Source organism: Scleropages formosus, chromosome 22 (genome assembly GCF_900964775.1).
Source record: "Scleropages formosus chromosome 22, fSclFor1.1, whole genome shotgun sequence".
NCBI classification, from domain to species: Eukaryota; Metazoa; Chordata; class Actinopteri; order Osteoglossiformes; family Osteoglossidae; genus Scleropages; species Scleropages formosus.
The window spans coordinates 21,084,381-21,106,342 of record NC_041827.1 but is presented as its reverse complement, the minus strand read 5'-3'; the positions used below and the strand labels follow the sequence as shown (position 1 = coordinate 21,106,342).

Genomic DNA, 21,962 nt, shown 5'->3' with positions numbered 1-21,962 from the left:
CTCTCCATCCAGTACAATGAACCGCACACACGGTCCATCCATGAGAATCAAACCGGCGTTCCATCCTGGGCTGAGGGAGAAGAAAAGAAACCAATCAAAGGCGAAATGGGTTTGAGGCCGAGCGTGAGGCTGGGCCGTGTGTGTGTGCGTCGGGGGCACGATGCCGCTGGGTCGCCATGCCGACCGCTCGTTTCCGTGAGGCTGTGGACTGTGACGGCCGCCTTTGAGAGGCGCCACTGCTCAATGCGAGGGACACAAAGGGCGGCGCTCGATAAAATAAAAAAGGCGCAGAAAGGGGTCGGCGAGCGGCGTCTGTCCGGCAGTCACGTGTTCCGCGCCGCCGCTAAATTATTTAATGCCACAATTGAAGGAGGTTAAAAATCCTCCGTCTTCACAATTCAGAGACACAATAGTACAGCGGAGTGACTGGAACGGATTCACTGAGAGCTCAGCGCTACAGAAAATATGCGATTAATATCAGTCAGGGCTAAAGGGCGCGCAGAAGAAGACAAATTACATGGCTTTATAGTTCACCTGTGATGGTGCACGCCGCTATTGCGGTCTTTCTTTACGGCACTGAACTGCACTTCCTCCGCTTCCTTTCAACAATTTTCACTTTTTAATTTTTTTTTAATATACTATATGACCCTGGTGCCACACTGCTCATGGGCTCTGGGTTCAGACACAGGTTTGAATCCGGTTTAGTCTGTGTGGAGTTTGAGGGTTTCCCTCAGGTGCTCTGGTTTCCTCCCACCATCCAAAAATGGGTATCAGGTGGATTGGTGACTCCAAATTGCCTGCACTGAGTGTTAATGGATAGATTTTTTTTGCTCATTTTCTAAATAGATGGATTCTTTGCTGTTCAAAATAACGCAATTTAATGCAATTAACAGATCATCACTGCAAGTTTCTTTATTAGACATTCAAAAAAAGGGAGTACAATCCTACACTTAATGCTTTTCTCCAAACTGATCTAAATTGTTAAACTACTTACATAGATCTGCCCATTTATTCAGCTCAGTAATTTTTACTGAATCGTTTCAGGGTAGACACCGAGATCAAGGGTGTGACAGCAGGAGGTGGGATTCAAACCGGAGTCCTTCAAATGCAAGGTGCCAGCACTCACCACGATTGACTCCCGCTGCCCTTGCGAAACAACAGGGCAAAACTGGATGAAATTAACTACATCTCTTAGAATGGTGGGGAAGAGGCGGAAAAGTAACAAGTTCACACAAGTGTTTGCAGCACAGTGCCGTCGCAGCCACACAAACTAGAGTGATGGAGAGGAGAGGGTGAGAGATGGATGCACAAAGGAGATGGTGTCAGCTGTCTGTCAGGGATGTAGAATCATTGCACACACATCTATATCGGCGCCTCGTGCCGGCCTCCGTTCAGGGAGATGTCGCCCATCCCTGCGTTCCCGTGGAAAGACCCATCACTCATCCCACGGGAGCCAGATACCAACAGCGACAGACACGCGTAAATATTCCACCGTCTGGCGGCGAAGGGTTAACGGCTGTCCGTCACATGCGGGACGGAGGAAAGGAGACGGATCTGACCCATGTTTCTGGGGGACGGGATGGTGACAATTCCCAGGAGAACGTGCGTGACACAGGCAGGCAGGCAGATAGGAACGTCTCACGGGATTATTTCCTTTACGCGCAATCCAAAATCTCGTTCTCAACGAACACCGTTTCATTTCTCGGCTCAACCGCAGATTTTATCCAAAACAACTTCAACCCGTTTTTACATCTGAATGTTATTACATGACAATTAAGGTTAAATACTCTGCTTAAAGTGACAGTGAAACGTTTGGTGTACAGTTTATGGAAACACAGACCTGATAGGAAATAGAGAGATATTCTTGACAAAGTGTGATGCAAGTTTATGGAGCAGATTGGAGATCAGATGAGGAACAGGTCTGGAAGAGATGGGTGTGACACTCTCCTTAAATGTCAAAAGGGATTCAGCAGCTCCGAGGGACAGAGGGAGCTCATTCCACCATACTGGACCCAAAGTCTTACAAAAAGCACATTTATAATTATACATTTAAATAAAAGATAATCATGAAAAACCTGGCTTCAAATAGGTACTCAATCTTTTGACTGGTGCCATACTTCTGCTGGGAATTAAACCAAAAACTGTCAGGTTCCAAGTCTCCGTCCTTCCCCATCCGCCCTTTTCTGCCTGCTGCACAGAATGTGGACCCGCACGTAAACAACAATGACTCCACTCCATGATTAACCTGCCTCTTTGCCGCAAAACCCCGCTGAGGAAGACGGCACAGTGTTTGCTGATCAGGGCTTCAAGAGGCAGAGTTGGGGAACCAGACGTGTAAGTGGGTGGAGCATAAAACTGGCACTTTGGACAGCAGCGCCTACAATGTAGTCCTGGGGTCCACTGTCCACCTTGTCCAAAGCACTGATGACAATCCTTCACGTTGTCTTCACTGTTAAAGCGGCTATGCTGGGGCTCACAGAGCCTGGGCCTCACTGGCATTTACATTTCACGTTACATTTATCTGATGTTTTTCTGTGCAAGTTTCGTACGTACAACGTTAAGCTACTTATACTGATTTACCCATTTATACACACACACACACACACACATTTACAGAACCACTTGTCCCATACGGGGTCACGGGGAACCGGAGCCTACCCGGGAACACAGGGGCGTAAGGCCAGAGGGGGAGGGAACACACCCAGGACGGGACGCCAGTCTGTCGCAAGGCACCCCAAGCGGGACTTGAACCCCAGACCCACTGGACAGCAGGACTGTGGTCCAACCCACTGCGCCACCGCACCCCCCCCATTTATACACCAGGGTAATTTCTACTGTATCAAAGTAAAAGTAAGTATGTTGATTAAAAGTACCCTACCAGAGTGGGGATTCAAACCTGGACCCTTCAAGTGCAAGGCGAGAATTCTAACCACTGCGCCACCTGCTGGGGACTTCTCTGATGCAACGTGCAGCCCTGCACCGCTCGCACGGATCCCCTGCCTGTACACATTATTAATAATTCAATCTCAACAGCTCCTCAGCCGTCCCTCCACCACCCGCTTCCTCCACAGTGAGCGTTTGCCGCAGTCCTCTTGAGCGACATTTCTTCCAGGATGGGATTTTTTTTTTTTTTTTTTCAGGGGGTGGTGTTGAAGAATTCGTAATGGTGCCGGACGGCATACATAATCACCTCGGAGACCCGGCGCAACAAACTGGTGCTGCGTTTGAAAGGCAGACGTTTTTACTTTGTTCATAATGCTACACGGCCAATCAAATTTAATTTATTCAAATGTATTCACACGGAAGGTCAATTATCCAAATGATTTTAATTCAGGTTGCACCTGATCTTCGAGGCCAATGAGCCGTTTAAAGGGCATCTGCGCATTTGCACAGGCGACACACGACACTCGCTCCTTCGCCCCATTTGCAGACAACTTCTCTCCTGTACGGAGAATTTGCTCCCACAACTGGTTGTTGTCACGGCGACACGACACCTTACGGAAACGCCAAAGAAACGCAATAAACGTGTTTGTAGCGTGAGCTCCGGTATTAACTTGGCCAGGTGTTTTTTTTTTTTGGGAGAGACAGCTGAGCACGCACGTGTGCTTCAGTTTAATAACTTATAAAATATTCATGCACAAGATGGAATTGTGGGAGTTTACTTGACCTCCTAAACGCACCGAGAGAAAACAAGCTCTCACTGCTTTTAAAAGGTAAAAGAGAAGCAACAAGCAAAGTGGGTAGTCTCTGCATTTTTTATTGGCAGGCAAACATTAGAAAAAGCTGCCAGAAGGAACTCCAAACCCAGTTCCCTCATACACTTTAATAATAGGGGAAATCATTAGTATAAAAGCCATAACCAGTTTAGAGTGAATTGTGTTCCTATATTGGATCTTCCTGCCTGCTTCCAAGAGGCCCTTAAAACCCCACTAATAAAATTATATTTACATTTATTTATTCACTTTTCTACCAAGGAAACTTGCAATGTGAGGTTTGTACAACTTCCAATTACTTGGCCATTACCGCTGGGTAATTTTTACCGCGTCAATTCAGGGTAAGCGCCTCGATCAACGGTACTACAGCAGGAGATGGGATTCAAACCTGGGCTTTTCAACCACAAGGCACCTGCAGACCCCAACTACCCAGTTGCATCCATCTCTACGCCACACCGAGCACAAGCATTCACCCGAAAGCAAAAGTAGGTTTTCGAAGGCGGCTTCGCCCTGACAAATGAGCGATGGTGAAATTACGAGGAATCATATCTTCGACGGCCGCCCTCTGCCTCCTAAAGGTTTGGCGATGCGAAAGATGAGTGAGCGCCGAGGAGCTGGGAATACAGGTGACTGCCGAAACGGAGGCTGCAGGGGGGACGCAGGCGGTATCGTGACCGACGACTGCGGAAGGCATCTAATCGCGTTTCGTGGTGAAAGTGTCGACTGGAGCCCGTAGGAGTCCCTGAGTCACCTGGACCGCTCGCTCGCGCCGGCTCGGCGGGAATCCCGAAAGGAACTTGGCTCTGGCTGCTGCAGCATGACTAACGTCTCTTTGGAAGGAGGCGAAAAGAGCCCGCAAGCTGCCGCTCAAACCTGCGCAACACCTAGGAATATCAATTTGCCGGGGAAGGTTTGCACAGGTGTTGGGTGGATTAAAGCATGTCCTGTGGCGCGCGGGGTCGAATCCCGACACGAACGTGTTCCGGAACGCAGGGCCTCATCCACGCCCGGCGCTCACTGATTAAAAGGGCTGTCGGCGGACGCATCGGAGCAGATGGAATCGCGGCCTCCGAGGTGCGGCGGTAACGGACTGGATATTTACAGGGGCGCCGCTTCCCAGGCTGCGGATGTGCAGCTTTGCTCAAGTAAACACCGAGGCCCCTCTGCCCCCTCCCGCTCCATCCTGGAGGTGGTTGGGGTGGATGGAGGCCCTCAAGATGAGCTCCGGCGATTACAGACGGAGACAGTTTTCTAATTATTCTGTCAAACATCAATCTCGGGGTGATGAGACTCCTTCGGAGCGCTGATGGACACTGTAATCACTTCTGCGCCTTAAAACGGAGAAGCGCCACTCAGGGGGAGGCGAGTCCAGATGGTGGCGGAGGGGTGCAATTGTAAAAGGCTTTATCAACCTGCTGTGGGGAAGGGGGAGGGGCAAGGTGTCGAGGACAGAGCATTAACCGTGTTTTTGTGCGCAGGGCATGTAAAACACCTGCTTCTGAGCATCTTAACAAGAGGGATCCGCCCGGTTATCTGTAGATCTGTTGATGCACAGAGACAGGGAGCGAACTGCACGGACCCCTGCAAATTTATTTAAAAGTGCTGCTGTGAACTGCAGTACAGAGCATGATGTCCTTACACAACGACCCTCAGTGAAGTATACTGTATTTTTTTCTTCGTTTTTTCAGTGGAGAACCCGATGTAGAATTATTTTTTTTTTGCAGAAATTTACAGCCACACAGTTTTGGTGTACTATTCATATACTGTATATCTGCTACTAGCAGCCCTATGGCAGCCGTTCAGCAGAGATGCATCCATCATTGAAAAAGCACAAACCTCCCAGTGTTCGGCGATCATTTAGAACAAATTATGAAGAACCCACTTCATGTGAAATTAATAAAGTTGCAGATGAGTACATTTTTGGAAACAGGAATGGTGAGAAGGGGAAAGAGCGGTGGCAGCTTGCTGGTTTCCAAGGAGACGGTTGTAAACATTCAAAGTGCTGACACTCGGTCACCACCAAATAATTAACATGACCGTCAAACCAGCTACAGATACAATATTTTCCAAATATATTTTTCTCATTTGGAACAAATTATCAGTGGGGCTACCAGTGCTCGTTACAACTTCACCGTACATTAATTGGGGAATTCATTCACATTCACCCTGGGTGTGTTGAACATCCCCTTTAAAGGGAAGCGACAAACAAGCCAGCCGTGTTGGACCGGCTGCGACCTGAAAGCATCGTATCGAACAATTCTTGGCCGAGACAAGGGTGTGGTCAACAGTATTACGATGAGCACAGGGGTTCCTTCCTGGGAGGATAGCAGGGGTCACTTCTTCCAACCAATAGGACTGTTCTCATGATGTAACCAGACACCAAAAGCTTGAGTAATGCACAGAGTAGCACAGTGGACGGCGCGGAGACACAGCGAGTAGTGTTGCTATGGCAAATGAAATGTGGTAATGTCGCTGTGGCAAACAGCCTTGATCACCAGAGAAAAGGACATTGAATCCTCACAATTTCTGGATTAAGTGGTCTAGTCTGGGGTGGCACAGCAAGCAGCACTGCTGTCTCCCAGCGCCTGGGTGGTGTGGGAAGATGTGAGTTCGAGGTCCACTCAGTCTGTGTAGAGTTTGCATGTCCTCCCCGTGTCTGCGCGGGTTTCTTCTGGCTGCTCTGGTTTCCTCCCACAGTCCAAAGACATGCTATTCAGAGTCACCCATAGTGTGTGAGTGACAGAGACAGTGTGTTCCACTGATGTATGGATGAGTGACCCCTTGTAAGCAGTGTATCTAGCAGTGTAAGTCACCATGGTAAATAAGGGGTGTGGGCTGATAACACTCCATAGAGTTCACTGGAAGCCGCTTTGGAGAAAAGTGTCTGCTAAATAAATAAAAATGAGCAAGAGGGTGTTTGGAGGAATGAGTGGAGTACAGCGATTGACAGGGCCCACATGCAGTAACTAAAAAGGACACAAAGGGTAGGATTCAGCACAAAATCAGTGTGTGCACTGCTGTCAATATGTATGCATAACCAGCATCAAAACATTTCTTCTCGCTTTCTGATTGATGCCAAATAATCCTTCCTGACAGATACTGCTCACTTGATGGCGGAAGAAAAAAATGCAAATGAACGGCACTTGACTCAAAAAGGGGTTAATGAACAGCAGCACTGCAGTTTCTGCGTCTCGCCTGGTTTCCAACGAGGCCTCGGCGCCGGTAATCGATGCCACCAAGCTGGCTGCGGTTTTTCCACGCGGGAGAGCGGATGCTCTGAGGTTAAACGAAAGCCTCGATGCGAACGCGTGTACGCTGGGAAGTTTAATCCGCAGCGCAGACAGCTGCTGCTCCACCCAGGCTGAACACGGGCTCGAGGAGCGGAGCGGGTTCGCTCCAGCAGGTGCCAAATGAACAGGAACAATGTGTTGGGGAGGTGAAGACGCCAGGCAGGCAGAAAGGGCGGCGGCACGAAAGGCAGGTTATAACATTGACAATGCCACGTTGGGAAGCTACGAGTCGGCCTTCGCAGCCAATTTAGTCACATTTAGTCATCTCAACTGATGCTCTGTCTTTAAAGTGACGTACAGTGTTAAGCCACCACTACTATTTAGACGGAAGGTGGGATTCAAACCTGCAACCTCACCCACACCAGCTCTGTGCCTAAGGCCTGAAATGCTATGAAAGGATGGGTGGAAAAGCAGGCCGCAGCGTAGAACAAATGATGAGTGACTGGAAAAATTTTACATTTTTTCAAACTCTCCATGGTTTTTTGTTTATGTGCACTTGTGAGAAATTTCACAAGCTTTTTTAATAATTAAAACTCCTGCAGATGCATTCGATCGTTTCACAGAAGACGACTACAAAAACACGGTTTCTGGAGTGGATCACAAGCAAACCTGCTGCATCCCCACCAGCCCAAAAAGGACCAACTTGAAGCGAGGCGTTACAGGACGTGCCTGGGGTGACGGACACGTATGCTCTCATCGGCGAGCTCTGGCTTATTGGATTAATTATACCACTAATGGTGGGTCTCTGGGGGAGTGACCGGTGCTGCTCTCTAGTAATTACCATGTTCCAGAGTGGACCGTAGAGCCGAAAACGCAGAAGTCGATACGGGACAGGAGGCGTTGGTCCAAATCGACTGGGAACTGGGACGGCGGCATGAGAGGATCGAGAACCTTGGGGCGGCACAGTGGCACAGGGAGTAGCAAACTTCACACAGACTGAGTGGGCATGTTCTCCCTGTGTCTGTGGGTTTCCTCCAAGTGCTCTGGTTTCCACCCACAGTCCAAAGACATGCTGTTCAGGTTCCCCCATAGTGTGTGAGTGACAGAGAGAGTATGTGTCTTCCACTGATGTATGGATGAGTGACCCAGTGCAAGTAGTGTATGTAGCAGTGTAAGTCACCACGGTGAATAAGGTGTGTGGGTTGATAACACTACCTAGAGTTCATTGGAAGTTGCTTTGGAGAAAAGCATCTGTTAAATAAATAAATCTAACTGCAAATGCGCAGAGGATCTCACCAGCAAGGGTTCAACTGGTTTATCACACAGGTCAGGGACATTCCTTACAGGACAGTGGAGCAGGACTTGCTATTGAAAAGATGGTGTCTGCTGTTGAACCCTTGAAAGATTAAGTTTCTTAAACAGAATGACCGTAGCGAAAAGGTTCACTACATGAATGAAAAGCACCAGTACCCTGATTTACCAACGATCGGGTTATGAACAGTGCACATTCAGTTTTAATTGCTTTTTCTAAATTAGAATTTTCAAAATTTCTTCCCGCTTCAAAAACCTCTGGCTTTTCCAGAACACAGCCTGTTACAAAGTAGATGGACAAACCTATTTCGCACCTCTTACTGAGTGCATGTGGTAAACGCCACTTTAGTTACGAACAGAATTCCAGTCCGACTCCCAAAGCAGATGGCCACACTCCTCCACCTCTGCCCACTTGGTGGTCCCATTCAGAAGGAGTCCAAAGTCAAAAGGACACAGGTTTCCGGTTCCGAACTCCGACGTGGTAGAATGACCTCCCTCTCTTACTCAGAACTGCTGAGTCTCTCTTTATTTAAGAAGGTCTCAAGACTAATCTCTTTTGGACTCACTTCTCTCCTGACCTCAAGTGCCTGATAAACATGCTTTTGCTTAATTTTTAATGTTTCATAATTCACTGGTAGATTAATAAGTGACTCGTAACTAGTGCACATTGCAGTGTATGTCACACTGGGTGAATGTGCCAGAATGAGCTTCCATTGTGCCTCAGAGCTGCTGAATCCTTTTCAACATGCAACACAGGTCTCAAAACCAATCTTTTCAGACCCATTTGTCTCATGATCTATCTGCTCCTTATATGCACACCACATCATCTATCACGATCACTTCTATAATTCCCCATCAATTCTACATGCAGCTACTCATATAATGGGGGAAATACAAATAAAACTGCTTTGACAGCCATGTTTGAATCTAAAGCTTTTTGCTGTAAAAGGCACTTTTGTTTACTTACTGTTATCTTGCTTCAGAGAAAAACTAAATCAATAAATGGGCATTTCATAAATTGTAGTAAATATAGTACCTGTAACATCTTCCTAATTCCAGACACTCAGACATGGTTTCAGCACAGTGGCTGTACAGAAGATGGACAATGTGAGGGTAAAGAAGCCCCAAAGCATGGTGTGTTATGACAATCCTTCTGGTCTGTTTGGGACCAATGCTGGCATGACAAAAAGGATCTCAGAGCAATAACAGTAAGAGAAAAGCCCAATTAGTTCAACTCCCAATCCCAGATCCAATATTGATTTTCAGAGATGAAGACTGGCAGATGAGAGGTTTTTCAATCAACTGCTACCTTCGGAGAGGTTGAGGAGCAGCGCGCAGAGAAAGAACAAAAACACAAGTGGGAAACGCCAAACGGTCTGCATGAATACACAAATGAGGGTGAGGCGCTTGTTTACGTGCAAGGCCTTCATATCGCGGCATTCCAGAACATTCCGCTAGTTGAGCCTGTGCGAACCCGGAGCTGTGCAGGACATCAAACACGCAGAAACCAGGAAATCCCCAGATAGTGAAATCCATTTCCAAATTAACCTTCAGGACAGAAGAAAGGGGGAATTGTTGTGTCACCTCTGGGACCTTGAGAAAACACTAATCCCCCATCATCCTGGGATCAGGCGCTCAATTAATTCACCATTTGTCATGGGAGGGTGTGGGTTGTGCAGTGTGAGCTACTATATCATCTTTAGATCTCCACCACTGTGGCGCCACTCTCCTCGTATGAGGAGGACCGACATGACACCAGCGTAGTTTCTTCAGGAGCTGAGCTTTAACGCATTTTCTCGCTCTTCATTTTCCACAAAAGGGAAGATGTGCATCGACGATCATATGAAATATGCCATGACCATCAGCAAGAGAAGATAAAAAAGCAATTGCGGCAAATACACATACTCGGAGAAACCCATGTTCTTGTTACGAACATTTGTTTCTGGTTTATGTTCTAAAACTTTGTGCTTGAAGAAAGGGTGACCTATAGTTACACACACAGCAGACAGACGTCAGTAAAACGCACCAAAGCAGAATAAACTAATTTACACCATTTCTAACAGCTCCTGTCTGGTGTTATATTAATTTAGCAGATGCTTTTCTCCAAAGCAACTTCCAATGAACTCTATGCAGTGTTATGAGCCCACACACCTTATTCACCGCGGTGACTTACACTGCTAGATACATTACTTACACTTGGTCACTCATCCAGACACCAGTGGAACACACTCTCTCTGTGTGTGAACCTGAACAGCATATCTTTGGACTGTGGGAGGAAACCAGAGCACACCCACGCAGACAACATGCAAACTCCACGCAGACTGAGTGGGGATCAAACCCATGTCCTCTCGCACCACCCAGGCGCTGTGAGACAGCAGTGCCACTTGCTGTGCCACTGTGCTGTCCGTTCACTAACAAGATGACAGATGCTGCTCATGTCCACAGCAAAAGTCAAACAGTCAGCATTCAACAGAAACTTCAGAAAACACTTTTATTTCCAGTCATTTTAGTTTCAATGACACTGTGATGCAAAAACAATGAAAATATTTGAGTAAAAAGTCAACATATTTATTGTAGCTGTGATTTTAACAGAACCTTATATGGTAATAAATGGAGGGACATTTCATTAGACTTTTACTGATTTTGAATTAGGGGTTAAGGGACTTTGGGGTTATGAGCAAAATGAAATATGAACAGACTTCTGCCCCTAACTGTTTTCATTAATTGAAAAGCCAGAGTACAAAGCTATTTAAAACGGGGGAACATGTAATTTTACTCTGACGTGAGATTAACAGAAATAATAAAAAGCAATAAACAGCCATCTCTGTGCTAAGTGGCTGCCCTCTCCAAGGGTAACTAACACAGCATGCCATTTGTACTACAAAAAACACACAAACTTGCTGGCACGGGTGCAAACAAATGCTGCCACCCATTTACCCCGCTGGGTTCTGTGCCAGACACCAGATGGAAGTTCCCAGCTCGGAGGCACAACTGCCGCATCCCACCTGCAGCTCAGAGACATGACTGGTGGTCGGTACCACGGAGCCGGGGGAAATGACCGTACGACCGGCGCGTCCCCGGCAGACTGCGCCCTCCGCCCCGCGCCTGGTGCCAGCCCCTGGCGCAGGGCACACTGCCACACTGCGTCATGCTGCTACGATGGCATCCCTGGCACTGATACAGAGCCACATGGACCTGAAGCAGGGGGATTAAATGTCCTTTAACTCAATCCATGACAGGCCTTGCAAGAGTGCATTTTGCTGTTTTACACCCATAAACCAACCTTTTCTGTGTGCCGCACACCTTCTATACACACACAGCTCTGTAGAACATGACTTAAACGTAGCTGTTCAAAGTTCTAGTAATGGAGAAGGTGTGCAAGCGCTGACACTGTAAAGTACTTTTACATTTATTCATTTAGCTCACACTTTTCTCAAAAGTGACTTACAGTTCTGAGACACTTAAAGGTTTCCCCACTTATACAGCTGGAATTAACACTGTCAAACTCAAGAGACCCAGTGGTGAGATCGGTTCCTGTAAGTTTAAAAAAGGACGTAAGTGGGATCCACGGGAAGCTGTTGCGCAAGCGCAGACAGCGCTTGAGCACAGAGATGTGGTTGGTCAGGTGCAGGTAGGTAGGGTTGCTAATATTGTGTTGTACTCCGAGGGCGCACGGATAGTGTACTTCATTGAATTAACAATACCTTTCGAAGACTCATTGGAAGATGCCTTTGAGAGGAAGAAATTGAAGTACACTGAGTTGGCTGGTGAGGTGAGGGAGCGAGGCTGGCAGTGCGTTATTAGACCAGTGGAGATCGGTACTAGAGGGTTTGTTGCAAAATCAACCACGTCGCTGCTGTTGGAGTTTGGTTTTAGGGGTCAGTCGTTAAGAGCAGCCATTAAACGCTTGTCAGAGGTAGCAGAAAGATCTAGTCAGTGGTTGTAGATGAGAAGGCACCAGGGTGTTTGGGGGAAGCACATTTGAGTGGGGAGTACTCACCTAGGTGAACGTCAATGGTTTGAGTTTTGTTGTCACCTCCATATGCTGGTATGGTGTATTGGTTGGTTGTTGGTGGTTGGGGTGGGTTTTTTTGGTGGGTGGAGTCGCTGGGATGGCACTGTGGGCATGGAGGGGGGTGGGTCTGGGACGCCAGATCTCGCCGTTGAGCCTTCTGGAGGTGTAGTGGGCTCAATTCAATGAAACATCAATGAAGGAAGGTGCCCACTTGACAACCCCAACGAAGTGCACGCGGTGGCTCCCGGCAAGGAGGATGGTGTTTGCCCATGATATTTTTTGTGAAGGGAATTGCTTGGTTTTGGGAGGGATGGTATATTGTGGCATGGTTGGTTTGTCTAGCCCCCTTGGTTTTTGGCACGAGGGGTTGAACATCTTTCCCTGTGTATTATTGTATGAGCAATTCACGGTAAGCCTCCTGCTCAGGGGTACCACAGTAGGATGCTGGATCTGAACCTAGACTTCCTCGTCCAAAAGGCGGCAATACTAACTAGTACGCCACCTGCTGGTCTCTACACAGAATTTTTGGTTTCACCGACTACAGCATGAATTTATATTACAGAGATCATGGTGTCCATTTACACAAAAGGTAAATGCAAATTCATTTGCGCTCACAGATGACAGAGGTAGGGGCTCAGGGTTCCAAGCCATGCAGTCACAAAAAAAAAAAAAAAACATTGCCATTACAAATAAAACGTACCGTGCCTAGAGAAGAAAAAGTGCATTTAAACCTGGAAAAGCAAAAGCTGGAATGACACTGTGCTGATGTACTTTTACTCCGAGTTGTATGTTGCTTTGGAGAAAAGCATCTGCCAAATTAATAAATGTAAACGTACAGTATAAATAAGAGTGAAAGAAAAGCTGAACACAAGAAAAGATGGCATGTTCGTCTCATAAATTATGTAGTAAATAACTTATGTAGTTAACATATCCATCTCCAATCGTGCCTGCTCCTCCCTCGCTTGGCATGTTGGTGGAGAGTTACATCTGTTTGTGCAAAGCTGGCACACAGCAGTTTAATATATATATAAAAGGTAATTAAATAATAAAGTGCGGCTAATTAATAACCTCTGAGCAAAAGTGGGCGCGAGAAACACAGGGCGTCCGAGCTGCTCCTCACACACAGCCCGACAAGCCGCTTTGTGCGCTGGAAATGGACGCGGGAAACGTGTGAAAGTTAATTGCTACGGAGCACTTCTGCCCGAGATCCAGATATTGATTACAGATGTAATTCGGAGCAGACAGAGCTGGAGATTCATCCCCTCACGCATCAAACACACACCCATTCCATCTGAGAAGCAACGGACAGAGCAGCACAGACAAGTCGTGGATTTGAGCTCTTTCAGGTCCATTTTCATGTACGAATTAAGCCGCTTACATCGATTTATCCATTTTTAAAGGTGGGTCATTTTTGCTGCATCAGTTCTGGGTAAGTACCTTGCTAAAGGCTACTACAGCAGGATGTGGGATTCATACCTGGAAACTCAGTCCAAAGGTGGTGGTTCTAAACACGTTGTCACCGGTTGCATTGCTGCTATGTCAATATCTGAACGGGTCTTGCATTATATTGGGCAGACGTCTATGGAACAGCCTGGAGGTCAGGTGAGATGAGAGTGTGATAGAGACGTGTTCTGAGACCCTTTCCTCAATCTCTAAAAGGATTCAACAGCTTCAAGGGGCAGAGGGAGCTCATTCTACCACACTGGAGCCAGAACTGAGAACCTTTACACTTCTAATTTTGCACCTCTTGGGAGTGGGGCCACCAAGCATAGAGAGGTGGAGGCGTGCAGCAGTACGCCTGGGGTGTAGGGAGTGATCAGAAAGCACACGCAGATTTGAACTATGCCCGAAACTAGTGACCCTCGTAAAGAGAAGAAACCAAGTTCTTAATCAGAAACTGCACTCAGAACCGGACAGCTTTTCAAAAGCGGTAAGAGAAAACCACCCAGGGAGCCACTGCAAATGATGGCTGTTTGGCTCCAGAAGGTCATCGGACCCACAGCAGCAGGAGCAGCGCTCCTCCTCCCTCAGGCACCAAAGTGCTCTTCTACACACATGCCAAGAGCACTTACTTCCACCAATACCCGCTAGTCCTTACGCAATGACCTTCACCTGCCACAATTCCTCCATCTCACATTTAAAGACTGGGTGGAAATCATCTTCTAGGTGCATCTCCAGAACCATTGTGAAGCTCAGTCGCAATGAAGCGTGTCTCAGGTCGTCTTCACCTAAAGGAAGGGCTACGTCAAGGGGTGCCCTGCAATGATGTGATGTGCTGGTCAAAGAGAGTCAAAATAGAACACCATGGTTTCAGCATCTCCGAGTGTCGGTGGGGCGCAGGAGTATAGCTGGGAGTCTGCGAGGGGCTGGTGGTTCACCAGCTCCGGTAGGTTGATGGTACGCTCCCCGACACCACCTCAAATTCCCCTTCCACTCAGCCCTCTGCCTCTACCTCAGCACGGTCATCTATCGCTGCACCCCAAAAGGAGAGGAAGAAACAAGAAAAAACAAAACGTCCTTGCAAGCAAACATCGCAACTGAATTTTCTTCCAAAAAAATTTTATGCTGAGGAATGTGAAGGATTTTAAGATCAAAGAGAGAGTGTGAATTCTTTCTCCAGCTTTGAATAAAACAAGCTGACAATGAATACACCCTGAATGCTTAACCTTGTTTACACAAAGTGTCGGGACCGAGAGGAACCTGGTTTCAGCGCCAACTCTGCCAATAATCCTCAGCTCTGCTGAATGCAAGCGAGAGACGATACGCACCATAAGATGTGGGTAGCGGTGGAGCAAGGAACCAGGAGCCTGGCCTAGCTGTTATCAATTAGACCCACATGAGTAAAGGTCAGGGAGGGCCTCCCTAAACGACACACACAACCCGATGTGCGGGCTTTGATTTGACACAGCTGACGGGTTAAAGGTGAACGCGGACAATTCCAAACGCGGCATAAAGACAATCCTCCCAAGTCACGCTTCCCCTGGTACCGCATTTCCCGACAACCCTTCACCCTCCAATGACGGAGGGCCGCTGAGAATCTGTGGATCGACTGCAGGGATGAATGCAGAGTAACAGCGAATAAAACGGATGTGTTTCATATGTCTGATGCATGAAATCTGACATGTAGTTCATCTTCAGCTCAGCTCCTTTTATCTAGAGCCGCCCGAATGGCTTTTTATTAAATTTACATTTATTCATTTAGTTGGTGCTTTTCTCCAAGGAGAGGTACAATTCAGAGTAAACAAATTGCATGAACAGAGTTATATACACGTGATTGTCGATGCAATCAATGACTCCAATATCACACAGTAAGACTTGCCGCATATAGAATTGATAGGAAATAGAAGTGATCGTGACAAATGGTGTGATGTAAGTTTATGGAGCAGTCAGGAGAACAGGTCGGGGTGGGTCTGAAAGTTTTTTGTAACTCTTCTTGAATGTTGAGAGGGATTCAGTAGCTCTGAGGGACAGAGGAAGCTCACAGCACCACATCAGAGCCAAAAGCAAGAACCTTCAGCTGTTTGATCCTGGGCTCTTTTTAGTGGACCCACTAAAAATGACTGCCCTGCAGACTGTAACCAGAGTGTTCAACTTAGTATGGGCAGCTACAGGAAAGCAGTTGAGAGAGATAAGGAGAAGACAGATCATACACTCAGCATTTGCACATGGAGTTATGAGCAAATTCATGTAACGTTTCCCAGCAGAATGGAGAGGAGACAACGTAGTCACAATGCTGAGCTGCCATTTTTCCACACAGGCCATGAGTGTTTGTGGGGAGTTTCTCCGCAAGCCAAATCGACTGAGAACATACACTGGGAGCGAGAACACGTCCACGCTGGAGCCTCGCGTGAGAGGGCAGGAGGCGAGTACCGCGCTGTTACATAACCCCATTAAGAGGCTGAGGCTACCCTCTCTACTTTTTGATGCATTATTCAAGGATGCGGTGCGATTTGCAACCTGGACCTGTCCATCTGGGGTTGGGTGTGGTGCGACCGCATGTGATTTTCCCGAACCGTAACCCGCAGCACCAGCAGGGCCTGTGTTCTGCTTCTCAAGTTAATGTCATTAAGATGCTTAAAGACAAAATTACATCTTTTTTCCCCATTTACATTTATTATTTAGCAGATGCTTTTTCCCCAAGTAAATAGTATTAAGGTACTTACAACTACTTAAGAATCTCACACAAAAGGGCAGCAGCTGGCACAGCAGTTAGAGCTTCTGGCTTGCACTCGTAGGACTCGGGTTCAAATCCCACCTCCTGCTGCAATACCCATAAACAAGACATTTGAGCCAAAGTTGATCTTGATGTAATGCACTCTCTAGTTTTTCTCCGAGATGTAAGTCATTTTGGAGAAAAGAGTCTGCTAAATGAATAAATGTAAATGTATAAAACTGCTCCAGTAAAAAAATTACCCTGCTAGAAAAGTACTATTCAGGAAAGATTAAGGACTTGAATGGGGGTAAAAAAACTGACAGAATAAAGGAGTAATTCAGTGCAAATTGTTTAATATTGAGGTCATTTTGGTGGGGGGAAAGAAAACACGGAAACACAATGGGAGCTCAAAGAAACACAGGTAAGGACCGTGACCTAAAGATGCCTCTAGCTCGACTACGTTCTCCTCCCAGATTTGCTCCGATCACATTTACGGAACGGGGCCGCGGTGCGTTTACACGCTTTGTGTTTCTGGAGTTTGCTACAGTGCCTAAACAAGATTAATTTAAGGTATTCCAAAAGTTTCTGCATAACTACGAGCTTCAGGGAGGAAAATGTGCAAAGAGCAGTATTGTGTGTATGAGTGTGTGCAAACCTTGCGAGCTGCAGTAGCGCAACCCCGACAGCATCTCCAAGTCGTAACAGAATGACCTGCACAGATCAAAGCGGGCCGTCCGCCGAGCGCGGGAATCGAGCGCGCGCTATATGGAAGCTTCTAGATAAGAGGCTAAATGAGGATTACACACACCCACATGCTGTTATGCCTAATCACTCACAACTCCGAGAAGCAAATTTACTTACTCGCATAAGGCGCCATTAATAGAGAATCGCTGCACGCAATACGGCGGAAACGAAGGCGTGTGATGGAGGATAACCCTCCTGCCACCGAGTCGGGGGTCGGTTATGTGCAGCAAACCAGAGATGGCCGTGATTCCAGCACGTGTTATCAACAGGGCGAAGCTCACAAAAGAAACACTGTTGCTGGCAGTTAAAATTACGAAACGTTAAAATGCAAATGAGGATTATATCACACAGGAATGCGGTAATTAACATTCGCGCCGCAGATCCGATGCGTCTCCAAAGCTCGGAAAAATCCCTTATGAAATGCAAATGAGCGTTGCACTCGCAGGTTTAATGTCAGCCCTGCCTCTCTTCTTACAGTGGGGATGGTCTCTCCGCCGACTCACTGTGCGGTATTCGAAAAAAACACAGGTATTCGAAAACAGTGTAAGTGTAAACAACCAATAAGCTGTTTAAAAACTTGGATGACACATTTGCAACATGCACAGTCTCACCGAATGGCCTGCACACTTTCGATACTCTAATATCATACTGCTTGTTTAGCACCCCTCGGGCTTTCCTCTCCACTCACACTCACCGCCTTTACAGTCCCTATGAGTCCCCACAGCGGTTGAACATTTTATGCACATTTTACCCACAATCCAACAGTTTTCCCACTCAAATGTAACACTCCCCAGTAACGTTGGCCGTTACATTTACTAGAAAGTGGAGCAAAGGAATAATTATGTCAACACTAGGAATGTCACTGTAGCACTCCCTGCAAAATCTTAATCTTTTTGTGTTTATACACAAACAAAGAAAAAGTCAACTTTGATGTCTTCATTTATTTCTTTGCAATTTCAATAGTCAAAAAGCCACATTAAAATGCTACATGTAATAATAACGAAAATGGACCACCAACCCTAACGCTCTAAGCATCAGTGATGTAACATATAATCTGTTATATTTATTTATCAAGTGTATTACTGCAAAGCTACTTACAACCATGTACCCATCTATTCTGGGTAATTTTTACTGAATGGATTCTGGCTAAGTCTCTTGATCCAGGGTACTGAAGTATGAGCTAGATTTTGAACCCAGATCCTCTAAATGCAACCCTAACCACAATGCCACCAACTGGCCCCTGTAAAACAATTACAGTCATGTGCCGCTTAACATTTCACTTAACGACTGACCGCATATACGACAGTGGTACCATAATATTATAAGGGAGCTGAAAAATTCTTAGACTAGAGACGTCGTAGCGCAATGTGTTAGTCACGTGTTTGTGATGGTGCTGTTGTAAACAAACCTAACACACCGCCAGTCATATAAAAGTACAGCACATAGTTATGTACAGTACATACTTGATAATGATAAATACCTGTGTTACTGGTGTATGTATTTACTATTCTGTACTTTTTATTATTTTGCAGTGTACTCTCTACCTATAAAAAGTTTACTATAAAACAACATGCTGCGTTACGTCAGCAGCAGCATCATAAATGTTGGGTTTACCGTGTCTCTTGACTGTATCGAGGCTATACCATCTTGGTTTGTATAAGTACACTCTATGATCGAGGCTATACCGTGTAGGGGTGTACAAGTACACTATGATGTTCGCACAACGATGAAATCGCCTAACGATGCATTTCTCAGAACGTATCCCCATCGTCAAGCGACGCATGTCTGTACTCTTAATATTACTACTATTCTGTGGTATTCTAACATTATGCTGACATACTGTACAGAACCCCCAGGCTCTCATGCCCCCACCACCCAGAATCAATACCTGGTATCTCCACTGAGCTCCATATTGAGCGAGCTGCTTAATGTCAAGCAGAAAGCATCTGCCCACAACAACACGCAATTTCTTTTGAAATGGCTCCAATGTGGCAAGGAGAGTGTCGTTTGTCTGATTGCACCTGCAGCTCAGGGGACGGCGAGCCGATCGCAGGGCGTCGCTGCAAGTAACAGAGGGAAGAGAACCCCAGCTGTGTTACCCTACAAAGGAACACGGACCTGTTTGTGCTCCTTGGGCCTACTTGGCACAAACAGCTGGTCTGGAACAGAACCTAGGTCCCCACTGTGGGCCATACAGCAGTTGGCCAAAGCAGCAGTGCGGTCGCCCAGCGGCACACAATTTTAAATACATCCTGCTAGGCTGTCAATGCTGGGCTTCTAGAAAAGCCTCAAAGGAGAAAACCTACCTTTGGGTCAGCAGAGAGAAGCTTGAACGCTTGGTACACCTGGTTCTCCTTCACGCCTCCTCCAAGATCGAGGAAGTTGGCTGGTTTGCCCCCGTGGAGGTCGATGATGTCGCAGGTTGCCATGGCGAGACCGGCACCGTTCACTGCAGGAGCAGTTTTGTGGTGAGTCAATGTCGTTCGAGTATTGTGACAGCTATTGTCATCACACAGCTCCACGAGGGAGAGAGGGAAGTTTCCCGGATATCACGCTACTGTAAACCCGAAGGCACACACTGAGAGGAGTGTGAAATAAAGAAAATTATTACTATTTATTCATCGGGCATTTAACAGTCATGTCATAACCTGTCACATTCCACACACAACTTGTGTGTCACTTTACGTAAAGTACGCGCGCACTGATACACGCACCTAGCTGAAACACATCCGTGTTCCATTAAACTAAATTAAACTTGTTGTTACACTATGTTTCAGAGCCCGGCCTCCTTTTCAAGCATAAAGTCATTGTTCAAGGCTAATGACAATGTCTGCATATTAAACTGCTGACACCGATTCATCCATTTATACAGGAAATTACCAGATCAACTAAGAGGAAGTACTTTGATCAAGGGTACTACAGCAGGTGGGATTCAAGCCAGCAACCTTCTGGTTACAAGGTGATGGTCCTCACTACCACATCACCTGCTGCCCCCATATAAAAAGGGCAAATTAGAATGATTAGTTAAGCTTTTTGAATCTTTGATTACAAAAGTTATTTGGCATCACAACTACTTCCTTTCTTAAGCATACAACATAGGAGTCCAACGGAGTAGCCTGTGAGAATGCGCGCATGTGTTTTTAATGAAATAAATCCCAAGATGATTGTTTGGTCAAGAAACTCGACGAGTTTGCCGAAAACACCGTTTTCATCTCTCTTCCAGCCTTGTAATAAAGGTGTAAGCAAATCTCTCACCGCCTTCTGTACTGAACTTCAGGGGAAGAAGAAAGACGGTTGATGAAAAGGGTTCCGTTTCACCAGCTTGGTGCCACCGCTGCCAAGAGACCAAAGGAGCGGGGTCCTGCCGCAGTTAGTGCAGAAGCGGTTGGCAGTTTCCCACCAGCTTCGCACACCCAGCTACAGACGTCTTACCCCATTTAGGGCGACAGGGCCGAGGCTGCGTGTTGGCAAGCGTTCAGACGCAAGTCTTAATGAAAGGAAATTCGGTTTAGCAGCTGTCATGGCGACAGCCTGCGCGGCTTTTATGGAGACAACCGGTCTTACGGTGGGTTTCAAGAAATCGTCCTAACAGGAGAGGTGTAAAAACTCGTGACCACGTTTCACATACAAGCTTGTAGCATTTGTGCGCAAACGTGTGGTTGGCGTCCGCCAGCTCACCGAAGCATGCAATGTTGCCGTCAAGGCCAATGTACTTGAGGTCGTATTTGGCCGCCTCCATTTCGGTGGGGTCGCTCTCCGTCATGTCTTCCATGGCGAACACGTCCTTCTGCCGGAACTCCGCGTTGTCGTCAAAGTTTATTTTGGCATCAAAGCACACGACTGTGAAATGGAGGGAAAAACCGTGAGCGAGAAAGAGCTAAACTGGACAAACTGAAGTCAGACTAAAAAGAGACTAGACTTTACATACCCATCAGCTGAGTTCACTAATGCATCTAGTTATGATGACTGACATGTCTAACGACTTCATAATAAAATATTTAAATGACCCTTTTTAAAAGCACCCAAGTCTTCAAATGAAAAGGTCTGCCAAATGCTTGTTAAGCCTTTTTGTCCTAAATTGACTATCTCACTACCTTTTATGCAAGTTTAAATAAGACTTTTGCCCCTCACATACTCATTTAAACCTTTCAACAAAAAAGTGAAAACCACACATGCATGCACATTTAGGAGTTGGGGGGGGGGTGTGACATTCACTACAACTTCTGACCATTTGGGCCATAAAACATAATGAAAAAAGCTAATTATTTGCTGCATTAATGACGGAAAACTATTGATGCATTTCCCTTGCTGAGCTGCATCAGTGCACGTCTTGTTCACTCTCAACACACCCAAACCTTCTGCTCACTGCTGTTCACTGCAAAAAAAAAAAAAAAAATTGTGCAGGATGATAAGAGTCTTCATCTACCAGCAGTGCATAACCAGCCGAGAAAAATGACAGTCACAGCGTACTGGTTCTTCCAGGAACCAACTGTAAATTTACCTCATAATGACTCTTCTTGGGGAAATAAAGCCAGGCCGGCATTCCCAAAAGTAATAAAATTGGGAGCGAAAGGGGCCGGGTTGGGGAGAAAAATGGCTGTGAGCCGCACGCCGTATTTGCTCCGGCGTCGAGCACAGCTCTCGTGTCCCGACATTAAAGAGAAGAATGCATTTCGTACGATTTCGCATTTACTGTTCTTGCATGGCTTCTGAAAAGACGATTTAGCTTAGAGAAGTGCAGAAAAAGAACTGCTGAGAGCTTCAACACCACAATGGCCATTGGGGTTAATTGTGTT

General features: G+C 46.6%; 1 protein-coding gene across 1 annotated transcript in view; it reads right to left on the bottom strand.

Moving 5' to 3' along the window:
• Nucleotides 1-21,962, bottom strand: part of suclg2 (succinate-CoA ligase GDP-forming subunit beta) — an 89,783-nt gene that overhangs the window by 21,554 nt on the left and 46,267 nt on the right. Inside the window, exons 8-9 of the mRNA XM_029247913.1 lie at nt 20,845-21,006; nt 19,473-19,615 (exon numbers count right to left, since the gene is read on the bottom strand). Coding sequence (XP_029103746.1) covers nt 19,473-19,615; nt 20,845-21,006 — 305 coding nt within the window. The remainder of the gene's footprint in view (nt 1-19,472; nt 19,616-20,844; nt 21,007-21,962) is intronic.